Here is a 20126-nt window from a genome sequence, read left to right as displayed (position 1 = left end):
GATCGGGCCAGGAGGAGAAGGCAGTTTGGGGCGATTGGGCTGGCAGGGGAGGGCAGTTGGGAGTGATCTGGCTGGCTGGGGAGCTGTTAGGGGGCGATCAGGCTGGCAGGCAGAAGTGGTTACAGACAATCAGGCAGGCAGGCAGGTGAGCAGTTAGGAACCAGCAGTCCCGGATTGTCAGAGGGATGTCCGACTTCCAGTTTAGGGCCGAATCCGGTTTAGGGATTGGCCCTAAACTGGCAGTCAGACATCCCCCAAGGGGTCCCAGATTGGAGAGGGTGCAGGCCGGGCTGAGGGACACTGCCCTCCCTGTGCACGAATTTCGTGCACCAGGCCTGTAGTGGTCAATAATATTGTAATAACTAGAGGCCCAATGAACAGATTCATGCACTGGTGGCGTCCCTCAGCCTGGCGCGATACTGGCGCGCCCATGACTGAGAAGCGGCCACGGGCTCACCCCCAGTCAGTCCCGATGCTGGTCCTGATCCCAGTCCTGGTCTGGATTGGGGAGGGGCACGCAGGGGGATGTCTGCCAGAGAGGTTTGTGCCACCACAACTGCGCTTGCCAGCCATGAGCCTGGCGTCTGGTGCCCGTTGGTCAGCTGAGCAATGCTCCTGCTGTGGGAGCACACTGACCACCAGGAGGCAGCTCCTGCACTGAGCGTCTGCCCCCTGGTGGTCAGTGTGTGTCATAGCTATCGGTCGAATGGTTGGAGGGACACTTAGCACATTAGGCTTTTATATATATAGATTATGTATGGTGACAGGTGGGTACTAGAATTATCAGGGGGATCATTTCGTAAGTTATATAAATATTTAACCACTATGCTGTATATCTGAAACAAATATAAAAAATATTGAATGTCAACTGTAATTAAATAAATAAAAGGCTTAAAAAAATAAAAACGAAGGCAGCTTATATGTGGAATGAGCACCAAGATATTTAGTAGGAGGAGAAAAAGCAAGATGTTACTGTTTAGGTAAAATGAGCAAAGGAATATGTACATGTAAGTATTTGTATAACTGTAGACTATCTTTGCAAGAACACACACACACACACACACACACACACACACAAAATTGGTTCCTTCTGGGAGACAGTTTGAATTTGATCTTGAACTCTTCTAATGTGTTTATATATTGACTTTTCAAAAATAAACTACATTTTTTAAAATTAGGTTGTGAGCAGTGTTCTATATTCAGAAATGGAAACTTCAACCCACTTTTGTTCTATTTTGATTGAGGAAAAAGCCTCAGAATTGTCTCTTTAAGTTAAATATAAAGTGGGTATTTATTTAAATTAAGCTATTCTTAAGTAATTGTTTTGAATATAGGCTCAAGTTTTCTGGTTGGATAATATAAATTGAGTTGAGTCAGAGCTGGTTTCCTTTTTAGGAGAGATTGAAAAGATGGGGAATTGCCCTAGACGGTTTGGCTCAGTGGATAGAGCATCGGCCTGGGGACTCAAGGGTCCCGGGTTCGATTCCAGTCAAGGGCATCTACCTTGGTTGTGGGCACATTCCAGTGGGGAGTGTGCAGGATGCAGCTGATCGATGTTCCTAACTCTCTATCCCTCTCCCTCCCTCTCTGTAAAAAATCAATAAAATATATTTAAAAAAAAAAAAAAGAAAAGAAAAGATGGGGAAGGGTTGTGTGAAAGGAAGAGGAATGCTTGGATAGTTAGGAATGGTTGTCCTTTGGAATCTGATGGTGCTGGGATTTTTTGTCAGGGGTTTATTTTGAAGAAGTACTTACACTAGATAACAAAGGAGAGAAAGGGCTGAAAAAGTTATTTTCCTTGAGATACTTTCGAGATCCTGGGTATAAGCCATGTTTCAGGGCCAGAAGGTTCTTTTAAAAATTCAACTCTAGTTATGTCAACCCTTCCTTAAAAACCTCATTGCTTTCTGATAGATAAATTCCTTGATTGACTTGTGACCCCACATGATCTTGCCACTTTATACCAAGAACATCTTGCTTTATTATCTCTAGCCTTAATGGTCTTATTTCTTGCCATGTTCTCTCCTGCCATAAGGGTTTCATTTATGCTATTCTCTTTGTCCAATACTCTTCCCTTTCTTCTTTTAGCTCTTGTCTGCTCTTCCTAATTCCATTTTAAGCAACACTTCTTCTGAAAAGTCTCTCCCCAACTCTGACTAGGCCAGATCCCTATTATAAGCTCTCTACACACTCTGTGTTCCTTCATAGCTCTTGTCTTGGTAGCAATTTTATTTTATGTTTATTTGTTGCTTACTTGATATGTGTCTCCCTAACTAGATTGTAAGCACCATGAGAGCAGGAACCATGTTTAATTTTTACTTACATTATCCCAGCACCTAACTTGGTTTTTGGTACATAACAGGCCCTCAAAAAGTACTGTTGAATGCATGCAAATGAGTGAATGAAGGCTTGTTCCTGCTCTCAAGGAAGTCTCAGTTTAGTGGGAGGGTAGCAATTGCAATTTAAAATCAGAGGTGTGCTTTATTAGATATATCAGTACAATTTTTAAAAGGGGGAGGTATTGATCAAAGAAATCCCCAAAACTAGAAACCACTACTTTAGTTCATGAGAAATTTTGAGAGAGGGAGTAATATGATCAGACTAGAGGCCCGGTGCATGAAATTATAGCACTGGGGCGGGGGGGGGGGGGGGGGGGGTGGCGGTGTCCCTCAGCCCAGCCTGCACCCTCTCCAATCTTGGATCCCTCTCACAATCCAGGACTACTGGCTCTCAACCGCTCGCCTGCCTGCCTGCCTGATAGCCCCTAACCACTTCTGCCTGCTAGCCTGATCACCCCCTAACCACTCCCCTGCCAGTCCGATTGGTGTCTAACTGCTCTCCTGCCAGCCTGATCACCCCCAACTGCCCTCCCCTGCAGGCCCGGTCCCCCCCAACTGCCCTCCTCTGCAGGCCTGGTCCCCCCCCAACTGCCCTCCCCTGCTGGCCTGGTCACCCACAACTGTCCTCTCCTGCCGGCCATCTTGTGACCACATGGGAGTGGCCACCTTGTGCGAGGGCATGACGGTCAATTTGTATATTACATCTTTATTATATAGGATCTCTACTTTGGAAATTTTCCTCTGGCAACAGGGTGGCAGATGGATTTTATCAGACTAAGCCCAGAGTCAGGGGTATAAATAAGAGATTATTTTAATAGTCCTGGTGAGAGATGAGGACCGGAATTTATTTAGAAGCCATAAAGAAGAAAGGATAGATAAGAAATAAAAGATATAAAAGTGGTAGAATTTATTTGATTTATGACAGATTGGATATGGGTGAAGGAGAGGATTTAGGTGACTGGTGATGCCATTAACCAGAGTTGGTACTTTAGGAAGTGGAACTAACTTTTGGGTTAAAGAGATTAAGTTACATTTGGGCATATGATTCTGCAAAGTACCATAGTATTATAGCTTTGATTTTTTTTTTTATGCCTAAAGCTGTGAGGACTTCTTGAAACATTGTCTTCCCTTGACTTCAGAATACTGCTCTTGTTTTGTTTTCCTCCTATTTCACTGGCTGCTACCCAATGCTGGTTCCTCCATCTGACATTAGCCCTGGGTTCTTCTGGTTCTCTCCTTTACTTTTTCTCCAGGAGATTTCACCCAGTCTTATTTCTTTAAATACATTATATATACTGATGACATCTTTCCAACTTCTCTCCTGAACTCTCCAGACTAGTATATGCAACTGCTTACTGGATATTCCTACTTAAATGTCCAAGAGGCATCTGAAATATAAGAAGTCCAACAGTGGAACTGTTGATTCTCTTCCCTCCCAAGCCTGCTTATCCCATAGTGTTCCTCATTATGGTAAATGGTAGTAAATCTACCCAGCTCCTCAAATAAATATGTCTAAAGCATGGATGTGTTTAATACCATTATTTCAGAGGCTGAATTATGTCCACAGAAAAGTCAGAGTTAGTTTCATTGCTCTTTTCTAGTGTCTTCTTTAAAAATAATTTTTATTTTATTTTTCAATTATATTGACATACAATATTATATTGGTTTCAGGTGTACAACTTAGTGATTAGACATTTATATAACTTACTAAGTGATCAGCCTAGTCCCCATCTGTTTCCTATTGTCTTTTTAGTTTCTATTTCATTTATTTATACTTTGATCTTTGTTATTTCCTTCTTTCTACTAACTTTGAGCTTCATTGTTCTTTTTCTTATACCTTGATGTGTAAAGTTGGGTTGTTTATTTAAGACTTTTCTTGTTTATTAATGCAGGCATTTATCACCAAGAACTTTCCTCTTAGAACTGCTTTTGCTGCACCCCATAAGTTTTAGTGTGTTGTTTTTCCATTTTCCTATGTCTCAAAGTATTTTTTGAGTTCTATTTTTTATTTCTTTGACCTACTGGTTGTTCAGTGGTATTTTGTTTAATCTCCACATATTTGTGAATTTTCCAGTTTTCTTCTTGTAATTGATTTCTATTTTCATACTATTTTGTTTGGAAAAGATGCTTGATCTGACTTAAATCTTATTAAATTTATTAAGACTTGTTTTGTGGCCTAACATATGATCTTTCCTGGAGAATGTTCCATGTGCACTTGAGAAGAATGAATATTCTTTTGCTTTTGGATGGAATGTTCTGGTCTAACGTGCTGTTTAAAGCTGATGTTTCCTTATTGATTGTATGCAGGAAAGAGCTTGTGGCAGAGTTTGTGAACAAGGGGGGAAGAGGTAGGAGATAAAGATAGAAAGTTGGCCAGATAAGTAGGCCATGATCAAGAGTTTAGATTTTTATAAGTTTCATAGGAAGCCAATGGACTTTTTATTTTTTTATTTTATTTTGTTTGCCATTGGACTTTTGAAAATAAATCTGTTATATGGTCTGATTTATGTTTTTCTTTTAAAGGAAAAACCACATTAACAGTTGTATAGAGAATTACTTAAGGAGTCAAGAATGATAGTAAGGAGACTAGGCAAGAAATGATGGTGACTTGTGCAAGAATAATAGAATGAGGTTGTGAGATGTCATAGGTAGAACCAGCAGCACTTGATAATGGACTGAATGTAAGGAAGAGGGAGGACAGGAAAGAAATAAATCAAGGTTGACTCCTAGGTATCTGTTCGTGTGTGTACTGTAGTTTGTTCAGTCTCCTACATTTGGACAATATATAATTTTTAATATTTTACAATAACAAATAATGCTGCAATAAAATTAGATTCATTCCCCACATCATATATAAGGATAACTCCAACATTGATTGACTCAAAGATTTAACCATAAGACAATGAAACTATGCAGGCACTAGAAGGAAGATGAGTAAATTCCTCTTTAATCTGGGTATAGAGAAGGGCTTTCTAACTATTATTGTCCTATCACTCAAGTCTTAGGTCAAAGTTTTCTTTAAAGAGACTTTCTCTGATCCCACAACTTAATGTCTTATTCCCAATCCTTCCCATAATCACGTTATACATTTCCCCATTTTAACTACTGCATCGTATTTATCAGAAAAATTTCCTTCCTTCATTCCTTTTCCCCTCCAGTTCACTCCTCCTTTCTCTTTCCTTTCTCCCTCCTTTATGTTTCTTATCCTCCAGACTGTAGACTTCATTAGAGAAGGACTTTTATCCTTTATCCCTTTTATTCTATATCCCCAGTGCTATAGCTTGGCACATCACATAAACATTCTGTGAATATGAATATGAATATCCTCATTATCTATTTATCAGTCTATCTATGATATTGATGTTTACTAAAATGATCAGGTTACTTTTTGTGATAAAACAGTAATTAAACATTATGTTAAAAAGTGCTCAAATATAGACTATTTGAGGAGGAATGTTACTCTTTTGTTCAACCTTGTTTTTAGGCAGATTGGCGTAATAAGCAGAGTGGTGGGTGGGTAAAGTAGTAGAAAGCAATAGGAGGAGCAACAAAGAGGTGGAGTAATGTACTAAATAAAGTAAAAATAATGGGATAGATGTAGTTTAGCAAAGATTATATTAGCATAAATTACATGCCAATAGTCTTGATTTTTCTGGGCTAATGGGAGGGAATAAGAGTATTAATCAGTCAAAGCAAGAGGGTAATTTTGAAAAATTATATTTGATTTTGGAATTCAGCCAGAGGTACACAAAACACAGATGTTCATCACCCTTCCTAAGACCAAGTTCATTTTCAGCAGCCCAGGTAGGACCATAAATGAAGTGAGTAGAATAAGACTACCCTGGTGTTGCTCTGCTCTCAATCTCCACGGCTAGCTTTACACCGTCTACTCAGTATTTTATTTTATTATTATTTTTTAAAATATATTTTTTATTGATTTTTTACAGAGAGGAAGGGAGAGGGATAGAGAGCTAGAAACATTGATGGGAGAGAAACATCGACCAGCTGCCTCTTGCACACCTCCTACTGGGGATGTGCCCGCAACCAATGTACATGCCCTTGACCGGAATCGAACCTGGGACCTTTCAGTCCGCAGACTGACGCTCTATCCACTGAGCCAAACCGGTTTCGGCTCTACTCAGTATTTTAAATTAAAATAGCTTCTGGTAAAAGTAAATTATAGCCTGGAATTTTTCTCCAGAATAAATTGTCATTTAGTCTGAAACCTCTATTCCCATAGTTTTGCCTTTCTATCTGTTTACCACCTCCAACTCCCCATAAGCCTTTTCCATCCTTCTAGACTCACTCCAAGTTCCAACGTCTGTGAAGATTCTCCCAAAAGTTTGAGTCCAGATGAATTTTACTGAAACTTCTGTGACACTGATGTTGCATTGCTTAGTAATTATTTCATGAACATGTGACTTGCCTCCTTATCCTATCTAATAAAACAGTAATATGCAAATTGACCGTACCTTCGCTATGCCCACAGCCAATCAGAGCGAAGAAGATGGCGGTTAATTTGCATATGCTGAGGGAGGGAGGAGTGAAGAAAGCAGAAAGCATGGCGGCTGCGCGGGTGGGCGGTGGCACAGCTGTGGAGCACGCGGCCATGGTGGCCTCTGAGGCGGTGGCGGGCAGTGTGAGCAGCGGCGACGCAGCCACAGCGGTGGCGGCGGCGGCGGTGGGCGGGGCGCGCAGTGGAGGCTGCAGGCGGGGCATGGCGGGCGGTGTGCGAGGCCGCGGTGGCCTTGGAGGCGGTGGTGGCTGCGGGCGGGGCGTGGCGAGGCGGGTGGTGCGTGGTGGGGTGGGTGGGCGGGTGGGGCACGCAGCAGCAGTGTGCGGGGCTGAGGAGGCGGCGGCAGCGTGCGCGGCAGGTCGGGGTGATCAGAGGTGGCGGCAGTGCACGGCCACAGAGGCAGCTGCGTCAGCGGGCGCAGAGGGTCGGGAGTGCAGGGTGAGGTGGGCTGGGTTGGATGGGAGGGACGGGAGGGAGGCGCCCTGCCCGTTCGGCCCACCCCACCCCGCCCGCCGAAGCGGGAGAGGTGGGGGGGCGGGAGGGAAGCCCCCCGCCAGAAGTCTTGCAGGAAATATTCCTGCAACGGGTCCCTAGTCCTATATAATAAAAGGGTAATATGCAAATTGACCTTAATGGCTGAACAACCAGGAACAACCGGTTGCTATGACACACACTGAGCACCAGGGGCAGACGCTCAATGCAGGAGCTGCCTCCTGGTGGTCAGTGCGCTTCCACAGGTGGAGCACTGCTCAGCCAGAAGCAGCTCATGGCTGGCCAGTGCAGTGGCTGTGGCAGGAGTCTCTCCTGCTTCCCTGGCAGCGCTAAGTATGTCTGACTGCCAGTCGGACATCCTCCTGAGGGCTCTTGGGCTGCCAGAGCATGTCTGACTGCCAGTTTAGGCCTGATTCCCCTGGGGAGCAGGCCTAAGCCATCAGTCAGACATCCTCCGAGGGCTCCCGGACTGCGAGAGGGATGTCTGACAGGTGGACATCCCTCGAGGGGTCCTGGACTGTGAGAGGACACAGGCTGGGCTGAGGGACCCCCCTGAGTGCACGAATTTTCATGCACCGAGTCTCTAGTTTGAACTATAAGCTCCTACAGGTTATGAAATATTTACAACATTTAGTTTGTGGAATCTAAAGCATTCCCAGACCAGTTATGGGCCAATGGAAGGTGTTTAAACTGAATAAAAATAGGTTATCCGGGCCCTCAGCACATATACTTGCTCAAAGTGGAGAACCTACTTGAGTCCTCTAGGGTGAATCTAGATTTGGTCTTTTTCCATATAAAGCATTAATAACATTTTGCATTTTATTTCTGCTATTAATTTTTAAAGTTCTGGGGAAATCATTTTTGGTTTGCATGTGAAATAATGTACTGCTTTTCAGAGTGAAAAATACATGTGAGTCATTTTATGTATAATTTAGGATACTCAGGGATATTCTATTTCTGGATAAAATAGTTCAAAATAGGATTTTATTATGCATGTGTGATACATATTTAAAAACAAGAATAAAATATCTTCTTGAAAGATTGCCTTTGTAGTGAACTCAGTCATTCAAATTGTTTTCTCTCAAGACCCAAAAATTCTAGGGCATTGCCAGCTTTGAGTTTGTCCTGAAAAAAAAAAAGAAAAAAAAGGTTTTATTTTAAAGCATTATTTAATGGTTGTTCTTAAGTCCTTTATTGAATGTCTTTATCAGGTTTAAAAAAAAAAATCAATTCCCCAACGTGAGAGAAAAATATTAGCAGGTTAAACAATGAATCTCTTACCCAAATCCTCTTGCCCCATGTTTGAAACTTGGTTGTAGGAGGAAAGGAAAAAATTATAAGGGGGAGAGAGAACCCTCTTAGGAAAATGCTCTTTGGGAACTTCAACAGGACTCTTCAATGGGTTTTAAGGACTATTTGGAGGCAAAAACAGAGAAAAGGTATAGTTTAGGACTGTGGAACAGCAGAGCTAGAAGTCATGTTGCCACCCCCCAGCTTCCAGGCATGTATTGTCCTTTTGCACGGTCCCAAATAAAAGGGAACTCTTTGGGAGCAAGAAAAGTGATATAGATGAAACATCTCAGAATATTGTACAAATGTATACATTTATCAATTTCACATGAGAAAAGGACTGCCAAATTTTTTTTCACCTTCTCCCCAGCTATAAACTAAATCAACTTCACAGAAAGAACTACTGCAATTTGAGAGGTAACTTTGTGATATGCTAACTGAAAATTGTCCAGTTTGCAAAGGTCAGGCATGTAGCTGAGGGTGGAAGGAACATGTATGGAGTTGTATAACATTCATACCATATATACATCTAGATATCATGATCAATTTTTGAGCTTTAGAGCTCAAACTTATAAAATGGATGCTATATTCCCAGATATAGTTATCATTTTTTTCTGTAATGGAATATATTTTTATTTATATACTTTGTAACAGCTTTATTGAGATATGGTAAACTTGCCATACAATTTACCCATTAAAGTGTATAATTTAATGATTTTTAGTGTGTTCACAGAGTTGTGAAGCCATCAGTTTCTTGTCTGTTATTCTAGAGATATACACATATAAGCAAATACTTATATTTAGGTATATAGAGATTCTTTTTCACAAATGGAGAGTATACCATACACAAATGGAAATATACTACATATGTTGTTTGGCACCTTGCTTTTTTAACTTAATATATCTTGTAAATTGATTTTTAGTGTTTTTTTTTTTTTTATGGCTGTATAGATTTCATTATTACTTATGTAACTATTCTCCTATAGATTGTTTTCAGTCTTTTATTACAGGAAATGTTGCACTGATTAACCTTGTACAAAATGTCATTTTTATTTGTGACAGTATAAAATTTTTATACAAGGTATTTTAAAACTTGAAAGTGATAAGGACATAAAATCCTAATATATAAAATCCCAGGGTCTGTAACATCCAAAACGACCGAAGGCTTGACTGACGGGAAGTCAGTGCTGGGTTGCTGTGGCGACCCAGCACTGACTGCCGCCTCTGCGGGCACACTGACCCAGCACTGACTGCCAAGGGGGCTACAGATCAGGCCCGAAGAGAGGCCTGGAGAGAGAAGCAAGGTCTGATCTGTAGCTTCCATGGCAGCTGTTGATCAGCACTTGCCTCTCTCTTTCGCTCCAGGCCTGGCCAGCAGCTGTGCCTCTCTTTCTCTTGGGCCTCCTCTGGGGCTGCTGATCAGCCCTGCCTCTCTGATCAGGCCCGTTGATAGGCCCAGAGACGCTGACTGGCATAGAAATCGACCAGTCAGTACCAAATCTGGGTGAAGTGCAAGGAGCCAATGGCTGCCTAGGAGGCGGAGCATTTGACACTGACTGGCATAGAAACCGACCAATCAGAATCTAATCTGGGTGAACTGCGAAGGCACAACCTAAGGTGGGGCCTGGGGAGGAGTTTTAAGGCCAACAGCTGTTTGGTGTAAGGTGTAAGAAAGCGGTTCAATTTTTTAATGACCGATATGGCAGTATAGTGCATCCAGATATAGGGATTATGTATTTATTATGTATTTTTGTCTGCCAAGAGCATCTCCTCCTGATAAAAATGCCCCCCCCCCTCATTTAAGCAATTGTATTCTATATAATCTATACTACTAAGAGGGTAATATGCTAATTAGACCAGGTTGACTAGCCATCTTCTGGATGTTCGATTTCCTTCCAGACAAAGCCTTGGTGGTGGGGCCAAGGCAGAGGCCATTGGGGGCGATCAGGCTGGCAGGGGAGGGCAGTTGGGGGCAAGATCAAGCTGGCAGGGGAGGGCAGTTGGGGGTGATCAGGCAGGCAGGCAGAGAGGTTAGGAGTGATCAGGCAGGCAGGCAGAGAGGTTAGGGGTGATCAGGCAGGCAGGCAGAGGCAGTTAGGGGTGATCAGGCAGGCAGGCAGGCAGGTGAGCGGTTAGGAGCCAGTGGTCCCAGATTGTGAGAGGGATGTTTGGGCCTAAACTGGTGGTCAGACATCCCCCAAGGGGTCCTTGATTGGAGAGGGTGCAGGTTGGGCTGAGGGGAACCCCACCCCCCCCCCCTCGTGCATGAATTTTGTGCACGGGGCCACTAGTTAAATAATAAAAGACAAAGTAATTATTATTCCATTGAACTCTTAATCAGGGTGCTTGGGGTAATCTGGTTTCAGTTTAATTTTTATTAATTTTATAGATAGTTTTTCATTTTCAACCTCTGTTGTAAAAAGAAAAAGTGAAAAAAATCTTATTATGGCTTCCTACTTTAATAAGAAAATATTTAACAATTCAAGACCATAAGTGCCTTAAGGTGCGTCAGTGCTAGGGGAATCTTCCTGTATAAAATAGTCTCAGGTTTCCCAGTTAATAACTTGCAACCAGTAAGCAGAGTGGATTCTTCTTGGCATCTGTTAATGTGCTTCACTAAATCCTTAACGATTAGAGCAGAGAATTAGAGACCAAGAGAACTTACGGATTCTAGTTTAGAAGAAAGCCAAGTATTATACAAAAGGATTGACTAAGACTTGTAAGATTTGTTAAGAGTTTATATACCCACATGTTTTTATTTTTGGCCATCCCCAACCCTGTGTAGTGATTGGTGGTGAAGGCCTCAGGAAGAACTTATTTTGTTGGGGGGCCTGGGGGAGAGGATGGCAAGGGAGAGAGATTCCAGGGACAATGCATCTCACTTTAACTCTACTTGGTTCAGGAGCCTAAGGGGTAGAACAGGCAGTGGCAGCATTATGGCACATTTACCCACCTTAAAAGTCAAATGCCGAAAGAAAAACACCCAATTATTTGAGGGTTCTCGTTCTTGGGTCCTTGTTAATCAAGACTTTAGTCTCAATATTCAAATTACTAGAATCATTACAATTTTTGAGATTGGTAGATTGTAAGAGAAACATTAAATTAAAAATTTAGACATTTTTCTTCTAACGTGCAAACATATTATTATGATATGCTTCTTTGCAGTTTTCTTTCTCACCTTTATAAATTTAGTTGTACTAGGTTGACTTTCAGCTTTTAAACTTTTTTTGGTCCTTTAATAGTTCATCCACTAGTATTTCTGGTGATCTAGTAACAATTCTAAGAATATTAAGTGTAAAAATTCCCTGTTCTTTGATATCACATATCAAAGTGCTCTGAAACCAAACATAATTAGAGGAGAAAACAGGAAGAAGTCCATGGAATAAAAGGCATGTACCTTTGTTTCTGCATCAAATTCTTCCATGGATTCTATCAATTTTCCAGGTTCCAGCTCACCTAGTGGAAAGGGGTAATCAGTTCCCAAAATGACTTTATCCTGAAAAAAGAAAAAATATTTTTATTTGTAATTTTTTAGAACATTAAAGAACCTCCTGTAAACTTAATTATATATAATTATTACAAGCACTCCTATGGTAAAATATCAAATTTCTTCCTGATTAATAGAAACAAACTGATCTAAAATTTTTAAAAATCAAAGGATTAAAAACTTATTCTGGCCCAGCTGGTGTGTTTCAGTGGTTGTGTGAACCAGGAGGTCAGAGTTCGATTCAGTCAGGGCACATGCCCGGGTTTCGAGCTCCATCCGCAATAGGGGGCGCCCCGTGCAGAAGGCAACCTATCAGTGATTCTCTCTCATCATTGATGTTTGTATCTCTTTCTCCCTCTCCCTATCTGAAATCAAGTCTCCCTCTCTGAAATCAAGAAAACATTTATAAAAACAAAAAAACAACAGATCCTCCAACTTATTCTAACATTTTCTCCAGCAGGTGTCGCTATTAGGTCTCCTAAAGTTGCAAATCAACTCCCATCTCTCCCTTCAAGCCCCCCTTTTCCTCCAATAATTGAAAGAATACTCAAATATAAGACTCAGGCATTTATTTAATAAAAATGCTGACGTATTCCTATGAAATGAAGGATTCTGTATTTCTTACAACGATACATTGCAATTGATCCCACAATTTTTGAAAACATACTACAGTTGAAAAAGAAAAACTATACAAACAATTGGATGGAAAGAAAACAAACAACCCCCCCAAACAATTCCTGTCTCTATAAACGGTATCATTGTCTGTTTTTTGAATGATGTACTCAAATTTTCATTTGACATTTTGTATATCAGAGCACTCAGGCTTGACGATCTACAAATATATAAAGCCCTAGTATGTCAGGCAATGTTCTGGAATCTAGATTACCCTGGTCAACAAAAGAGAAATGGTCCATGTCCTCAGAGAACCCACATTCTAGTAAGAAGGACATTAAGTCAATAATGACAGTTTATCAAAATAAAATACAGAAATTTAACTTCTAGAAACATATCCCACTCATATGCATGTCATGGAAATGTACACAAGAAAATTAATTGCAACAGTATTTGTAGCAGAATACTAGCAAACCAAATTGTAGCATATCCAGAACCAAATGCTGAAATGGAATAGCTGCCAAGTTATATTGTAAAGAGGAATGTACTTGAAGTTATATTGTAAAGAGAGAAAAAATGTCTAGGACAATGTATCTGCTTTATTCTCGTATTTCTGTTTTTAACAAGGACCTATACATACACAAATACATGTTTGTATGTCTAGAGTCTATTTCAGGAGTGGTACCCAAGAAATAACATTAGTTGCTTCCAGGAAAAAAGATTGAATTTGGGGTGCAGGAGATCTCTCTTCTTTTTTAAGATGTAATTTACATACCATAAAATTCATCTTTTAAAGGTGAACAATTCAGTAGGCATTAGTATATTTATGAATTTTTGTAATCATTCCCACTACCTGATTCCGGAACATTTTTTTTTTTTAGATTCTTTTTTTAAATTGTCTAAAGCTTTACATTTGTCTTGTTTTTCCCCAATTGACACCCCCTCTTCTGTCCCCCGCCAAGCCATTCCCACCCCAGGCAAGCCCCCACCACCTCAGTGCCTGTGTCCATTGGATATGCTAATATGCATGCATACAAGTCCTTTGGTTGCTCTCTAACCCTACCCCTCTCCTACCATTTGTCTCTGGATCTATTCTTATTCATCAAATTATGTTGATCAGAACATTTTTATTAACCCCAAAGTAAACCCCATTCCCATTAGCAGGCACTCCTCATTACCTCCTTCCTCCAGCCTCAAGAAAACACTAATTTGCCCTCTGTGTCTATGAAATTGCCTATTGTGGAAATTTCATAAACATGAAGTATAATGTGTTGCCTTCTTTCATTTAGTATAATGATTTCAAGGTTCATTCATAATATAGCTCAAGTCAGTTCTTTTTAGGCTGAATAACATCCATCATATAGATATCCCAAATTTTGTAGACCCACTTATCAGATGATGGACTTTTGGGTTGTTTCTATCTACTTTTTGGCTATTGTGATAATGCTGCTCTGAACATTTGTGTACAAGTTTAAAGAGTGAACATATGCTCATTTCTCCTAGGTATATATCTAGCAGTGGGATTGCTGTCTCACATGGTAAATCCATGTTTGATATTTTGAGGAACTACTCTGCACAGTGGCAGCAGCATTCTACATTTCCACCAGCAAAATATCAGGGTTCTAATTTCTCCAAATACTTACCAACACTTGCTGTTTTGTCTATCTTTTTTATTATAGCCACCACAGTGGATGTAAAGTGATACCTCATTTAGTTTTGATTTGCATTTCTGTAGTGAAGTTGAACATCTTCTATTCATATGCTCATTGGTCATTAATATGTCTTTGGAAAAATATCTATTCAGATACTTTGTGTTTTTGTTGTTGATGTTATTTAGTTGTAATAGTTTATATATTTTTTAATATAAACTCTTACTTATCGGGTATATGATTTATAAATATTTTCTTCATTCTGTGGGTTGTCCTTTCATTCTCAGTTGTGCCTTTCGAGGCACAAAAATTTGAATTTTGATGAAGTCTAATTTACCTATTTTTTTTCTTTGCTTGTGGTTTTGGTATGATATTTAATAAATTATTGCCTAATTCAAGGTCACAAAGATTTACAACTATGTTTTCTAAGAATTTGTAGTTTTAGTTCTTCCACTTAGATCTTTGATCAATATTGAGTTAATTTTTGTGTATGGTATAAAGAAGGTGCCCAATTTTATTTTATTTTTTTGCATGTGGATATCCAGTTGTCCCACTATATTATATTGAAAAGATTATTCTCTCCTCATTGACTTGTATTGACATCTTTGTTCAAAATCAGCTGATCTTTTAAAAATATATATATTTGTATTGATTTCAAAGAGGAAGGGAAAGGGAGAGAGGGATAGAAACATCAATGATGAGAGAGAATCATTGATCAGCTGCCTCCTGGCCACCCTACACTGGGGATCGAGCCCGCAACCTGGGCATGTGCCCTGACAGGAAATCGAACCGTGACCTCCTGGTTCACAGTTGATGCTCAATCGCTGAGCCATGTCGGCCAGGCTAGATCAGTTGATCTTTATGTCTGTCCTTATGCCAGTACCAGACAATTTTGATTACTGTATCTGTATAGAAAATTTTAAAATTGGGAGTTTGAATCCTCTTTGTTCTTTTTTTTAAAGATTGTTTTGGCTATTCTGGGTCCCTTGCATTTCTATATGGATTTTAGGATCAGCTTGTCAATTCCTGCAAAGAAAAAAAGAAAAAAAAAAAAAAGCATGTCTGTTTTTTTTTTATAGGGATTACATTGAATCTGTAGATCAACGTCAGAATGTTGCCATTTAACAATATTGCTTTCATTTATTTAGGTCTTCTTTAATTTTCTTCAATAATGGTTCATAGTTTAGTGTCCAACTCTTATACTTTAATTGAATTTATTCCTCAGTATTTTATTCTTTTTTAATGCTATTGTAAATGAAATGTTTTTCTCAATTTCACTTATGGATTATTCATTGCTAGTAAATATAAATACAATTTATTTCATATATTTATTTTGTATTCTACAACCTTGCTGAATCCATTTATTAGCCTTGTTAGTTTATTTGTGGATTCCTTAGAATTTTCTATATGTCATCCCCAAATAATTTTATTTCTTCCTTTCCAATCTGTATGCCTTTCATGTAATTTCCTTTCTAATTGCCATGGCTAAAGTCTTTAGTACAATGTTGAATCTAAGTGGTGAGGGAAGAACCTTTCAATCTTTTGCCAGTAAGTATGATACCATTGTTTTGAGTACTTTCTTACTTTCAGGCACTGGAAGTCCTTCTAGCTCATTTTGTACTTTATCTGTATTTAAATCAGCCTTTTCTGCAAGCAGCCTAGCTTCCTTACAGTGGAAAATGGTATTTAGAAACCAAGCTCTGGTAATTATTGTGATAATTATTGTTGATATGGAACTCTGTGTGTGTACACAGACACACCCATATTTCTATATCTACTTATCTATATTTGTAACTACCTTTTCCAACAGGGAGACACTTTTACTAAATTAATTTACTCATTTTGCTTAAGCTTAGAATGCACAGAAAGTATTTGCAGGATTGCTAAAACATACTGCTGCAAAAAGCAAACTTACTAGCTAGAATTCAATATTTTAAAGATATTAATTACAGAGTAAACTGCAAAATTCTTAAGTATTTAGTTGGATAAGTTTTGACGAATGTATACACTTGTGTTACTCATACCCCTATCAAGATAGGAACATTTCCATCACCACAGAAAGTTCTCTCATGTCCCTTCACTTAAAATTGTTTCCAGTTTTTGGCTATTTTGAGTAAAGCTGCTATGAACTTTCTTGTAAAACCCTTTTTTGGACATATGTGTTCATTTCTCTTGAGTAAATATCTAGGAGTACAACTTTGGGGTCGTAGGGTAGGAGTGTGTTCTACCAGCAGTGTATGAAAGTCCTAGTTGCTCCACCACATTCCCAACAGAGTTTTCTATCTTTTTGTTTTTAGCCACTCTAGTGATGGGTGGTGGTTCCTCATTGTGGTTTAAATTGCTTTTCTCTGATGAACTAATGATGTGGGGCATCTTTGCTTATTTATTTTTTACCATTTTAAAGAACATATTTTAGTTTCTTCTCTTTTTTTTTCAAGTTTTAGTGAGATTAATTGACATATAACATTGTATTAGTTTTAGGTGTGACACAATGAATTGATATGTGCAGTAGTCCCCCTTAATCACAGGGAATATGTTCCAAGACCCCGATTGGGTGCCTAAAGCTATATAGTACCAAACCCAATATATATATATGTGTGTGTGTATATATATATATATATATATATATATATATATATATATACTTTGTTTTTTTCATAAATATATATATTCTAAAGTTCAATGTATAAATTAGGCACCGTAAGAGATGAACAACAATAACTGGTAACAAATAGAATAATTATGAGAATATGCTGTAATGACAATTATGTGAATGTGGTCTCTCTCTCTTATTGTGCTGTACATACATCCTGGGTACTCTGGACAAAGGGATGTTTCACTTCCCAGAAGAGATGGGCAGGATGGCACGAGATTTCATCTCGTTTCTCTGAACTGTGTGTAAGTTTAAACTTATGAATTGCTTATTTTGTTTAATATTTTTGGACTGCAGTTGACCATGGGCAACTAACACTGGGGAATGTGAATCTGATGATAAGGGGGACTACTGTATATATACTGAGAAATGATTACACAGTAAGTTTAGTTGACATGCATCACCTCACATAGTAATAGATTTTTTTTTCATGTGAAGAGAACTTTCGAGATTTACTCTCAACAACTTTCAAATATACAACATAGTATTGTTAACTACAGTAACCATGCTGTACATTACATACTCAGAGCTTATTTACCTTATAATTGGAAGTTTGTATCTTTTGGCTACATTCACTCATATCCCCCTGCTTTTGTAAACATGTTTATTGCTAGTTGTATGGCTTTTGGAAAGTGGCTATTTAAATCTTTTGTTCATTTTTAAATTGGGTTGCCTTTTTATTATTGAGTATAAGTCCTTTATCATAAAAATATGTTTTGTATCATTATGTGACTTATCTATTCATTTAGTTAATTTTTCTTATGATGAACTGAAGTATTTAACTTGATGAATTGTAATTTGATCATTTTTAAAAATGTTTATTTCTTCCTGTGTCCTGTCTAAAATATTTTTGCTGGGCTAAAACCAGTTTGGCTCAGTGGATAGAGTGTCAGTCTGTGGACTGAAAGGTCCCAGGTTCGATTCCAGTCAAGGGCATGTACCTTGGTTGCGGGCACATCCCCGGTAGGAGGTGTGCAGGAGGCAGCTGGTCGATGTTTCTCTCCTATCAATGTTTCTAGCTCTCTATCCCTCTCCCTTCCTCTCTGTAAAAAAATCAATAAAATATATTTAAAATATTTTTGCTGGATTTCAAGTTGAGAAGATATTCTCTTACATTTTCTTCTTGAAATTTTATAGTGTCAGCTTTTATGTTTACGTGTATGATCCTCAAATTAACTATTTTGGTACATTAAAATGAATAATTTTAATGAATTGAAAACATTAAATCTATTAGTCTACAGAAAAAGAAAATGTGTATTTGACATAATTTACAATGGTTTTAAATCAATTTCTTACTTGGAAAACTGGTTAAATCTTGTCCTGCCTTCTCATAACTGATGATTTTAAAGAATTTTTAATTTTATTACATGTGATAAGATCTTAGCTAAGTAGGTAAATCCTGTTTTTGAGATGTATCCTGCAGGACCTGATCTCTTGCTCCTCCTGTTTGGGGCTTCCTGTGGCTGGATGAAGCATGGCTCTTTCCCTTGCTCAGGCTGAGAGATCAGAGCTGGTTTGGAAGTGGAGGATGTTAGGAAAGCCCCAGCCCCATATTCTCTAGCATCCCATTCTGTACATGAGGATCTGAGCAGGCACCAGGCTTGCCCATTCCTTTTCAGTGCAATACACATCCGTGTTCTCAAAAGTCACTGATTGCTGAGGCCTGGCTGTTAAGAACAGTGCTGCCATCATCTGACCCCTTTTATTCTCTTCTTGTGGAAAGGGAAAAGTCTCAGGAACGTGGGCTCTCAGTAGCCTCGACAGTGTGCCAACAAACAGGAATTTTGTGCATTATTCACTGGTCCTTACAAACCAACCCTGCATGCATTAAAGACACCCTCAAATTAAGTTTTGTGTGTGGTGTGAAGTAGAGTCAAGGTTCATTTTTTAACCTCTGATGGATATCTACTTGTTCCAGCACCATTTATGAAAAGGCTTTCCAATCCTTATTTAAATGCTTCTGTACCTTTGTCATAAATTAACTGACCAGACAAGAGTGAGTCTATTTCTGCACTTTCTAGTCTACTCCATCAACCTCCTTGCTGTCCTATGCTGATGCCACGTTGTGCTGTCCACCTTAGCTTTATAGCAGCTCTTGAAACTCTCCAACTTTATTTTTCTCTTTCAAAATTATTTTGCCTCTCTGATTCTTTGCATATGCCTATAAATTTTAGCCTCAGCTTGGATTATGTTGAACCTATAATTTGGAGAGAACTGATATCTTAACAATATGGAGTTTTGTTTTTTTAAATCCATAAATATAGATATGTCTGGATGTCATGGGTCACTAAGCTTTGGATTTTTCCTGTATTTATTTCTTGCATCTATCATTTGTACTTCCCTTCCCTAGTTTCTCCCTTAACTTAGGCTCTTACCATCTCTTAGCTCAGCCAAGTGTGACCTCTCTATTCCTGAAGCACCCTATACACACTTTTATTCATAGCACTTCTTACATTTCTATGAGTTACTCTCTTATAAGAATAACTAGAGGCCCGATGCACGAAAATTCATGCAAGAGTAGGCCTTCCTTCCCCTGGCTGCCAGCACCAGCTTCCCTCTGGCACCCGGGACCCGGGCTTCCCTCCTGCGGCTTCCCGCAGGCACCCGGGACCCGGGCTGGCTTCCCTCCAGCCCCAGCTTGGTCAGGAAGGACATCTGGAAGACATCCAGTCTAATTAGCATATTACCCTTTTATTATAGACTAGAGGCCCGGTGCACGAAATTCGTGCATGGGGGCAGGGGTGTGTGTCCCTCAGCCCAGCTTGCACTCTCTCCAATCTGGGACCCCTCAAGGGATGTCCGACTGCCCGTTTAACGGCAGTCGGACATCCCTCTCACAATCCAGGACTGCTGGCTCCCAACTGCTCGCCTGCCTGCCTTCCTGATTGCCCCTAACCGCTTCTGCCTGCCAGCCTGATCACCCCCTAACCACTCCCCTGCCAGCCTGATTGATGTCTAACTGCTCCCCTGCCAGCCTGTTTGCCTCCAACTTCCCTCCTCTGCTGGCCTGGTCACCCCTAACTGCCCTCCTCTGCAGGGTTGATTGCCTCCAACTGCCCTCCCTTGCAGGCCTGGTCCCTCTCAACTG

At 39.7% G+C, this 20126-nt stretch overlaps 1 protein-coding gene across 1 annotated transcript in view; it reads right to left on the bottom strand.

Annotated features, from left to right (window-relative positions):
* Window positions 1-8409: 8409 nt before the first annotated feature.
* The window catches only part of ACMSD (aminocarboxymuconate semialdehyde decarboxylase), a 49556-nt gene continuing 37839 nt past the window's right edge, over window positions 8410-20126 (bottom strand). Inside the window, exons 9-10 of the mRNA XM_008143466.3 lie at window positions 12035-12133; window positions 8410-8472 (exon numbers count right to left, since the gene is read on the bottom strand). Of these exons, the coding sequence (XP_008141688.1) occupies window positions 8410-8472; window positions 12035-12133 (162 nt within the window). The remainder of the gene's footprint in view (window positions 8473-12034; window positions 12134-20126) is intronic.

Source organism: Eptesicus fuscus, chromosome 11, assembly GCF_027574615.1.
Source record: "Eptesicus fuscus isolate TK198812 chromosome 11, DD_ASM_mEF_20220401, whole genome shotgun sequence".
In the NCBI taxonomy this organism is placed as follows: Eukaryota; Metazoa; Chordata; class Mammalia; order Chiroptera; family Vespertilionidae; genus Eptesicus; species Eptesicus fuscus.
The sequence above is the reverse complement of the archived record's forward strand: the minus strand, read 5'-3'. Positions and strand labels throughout refer to the sequence as shown.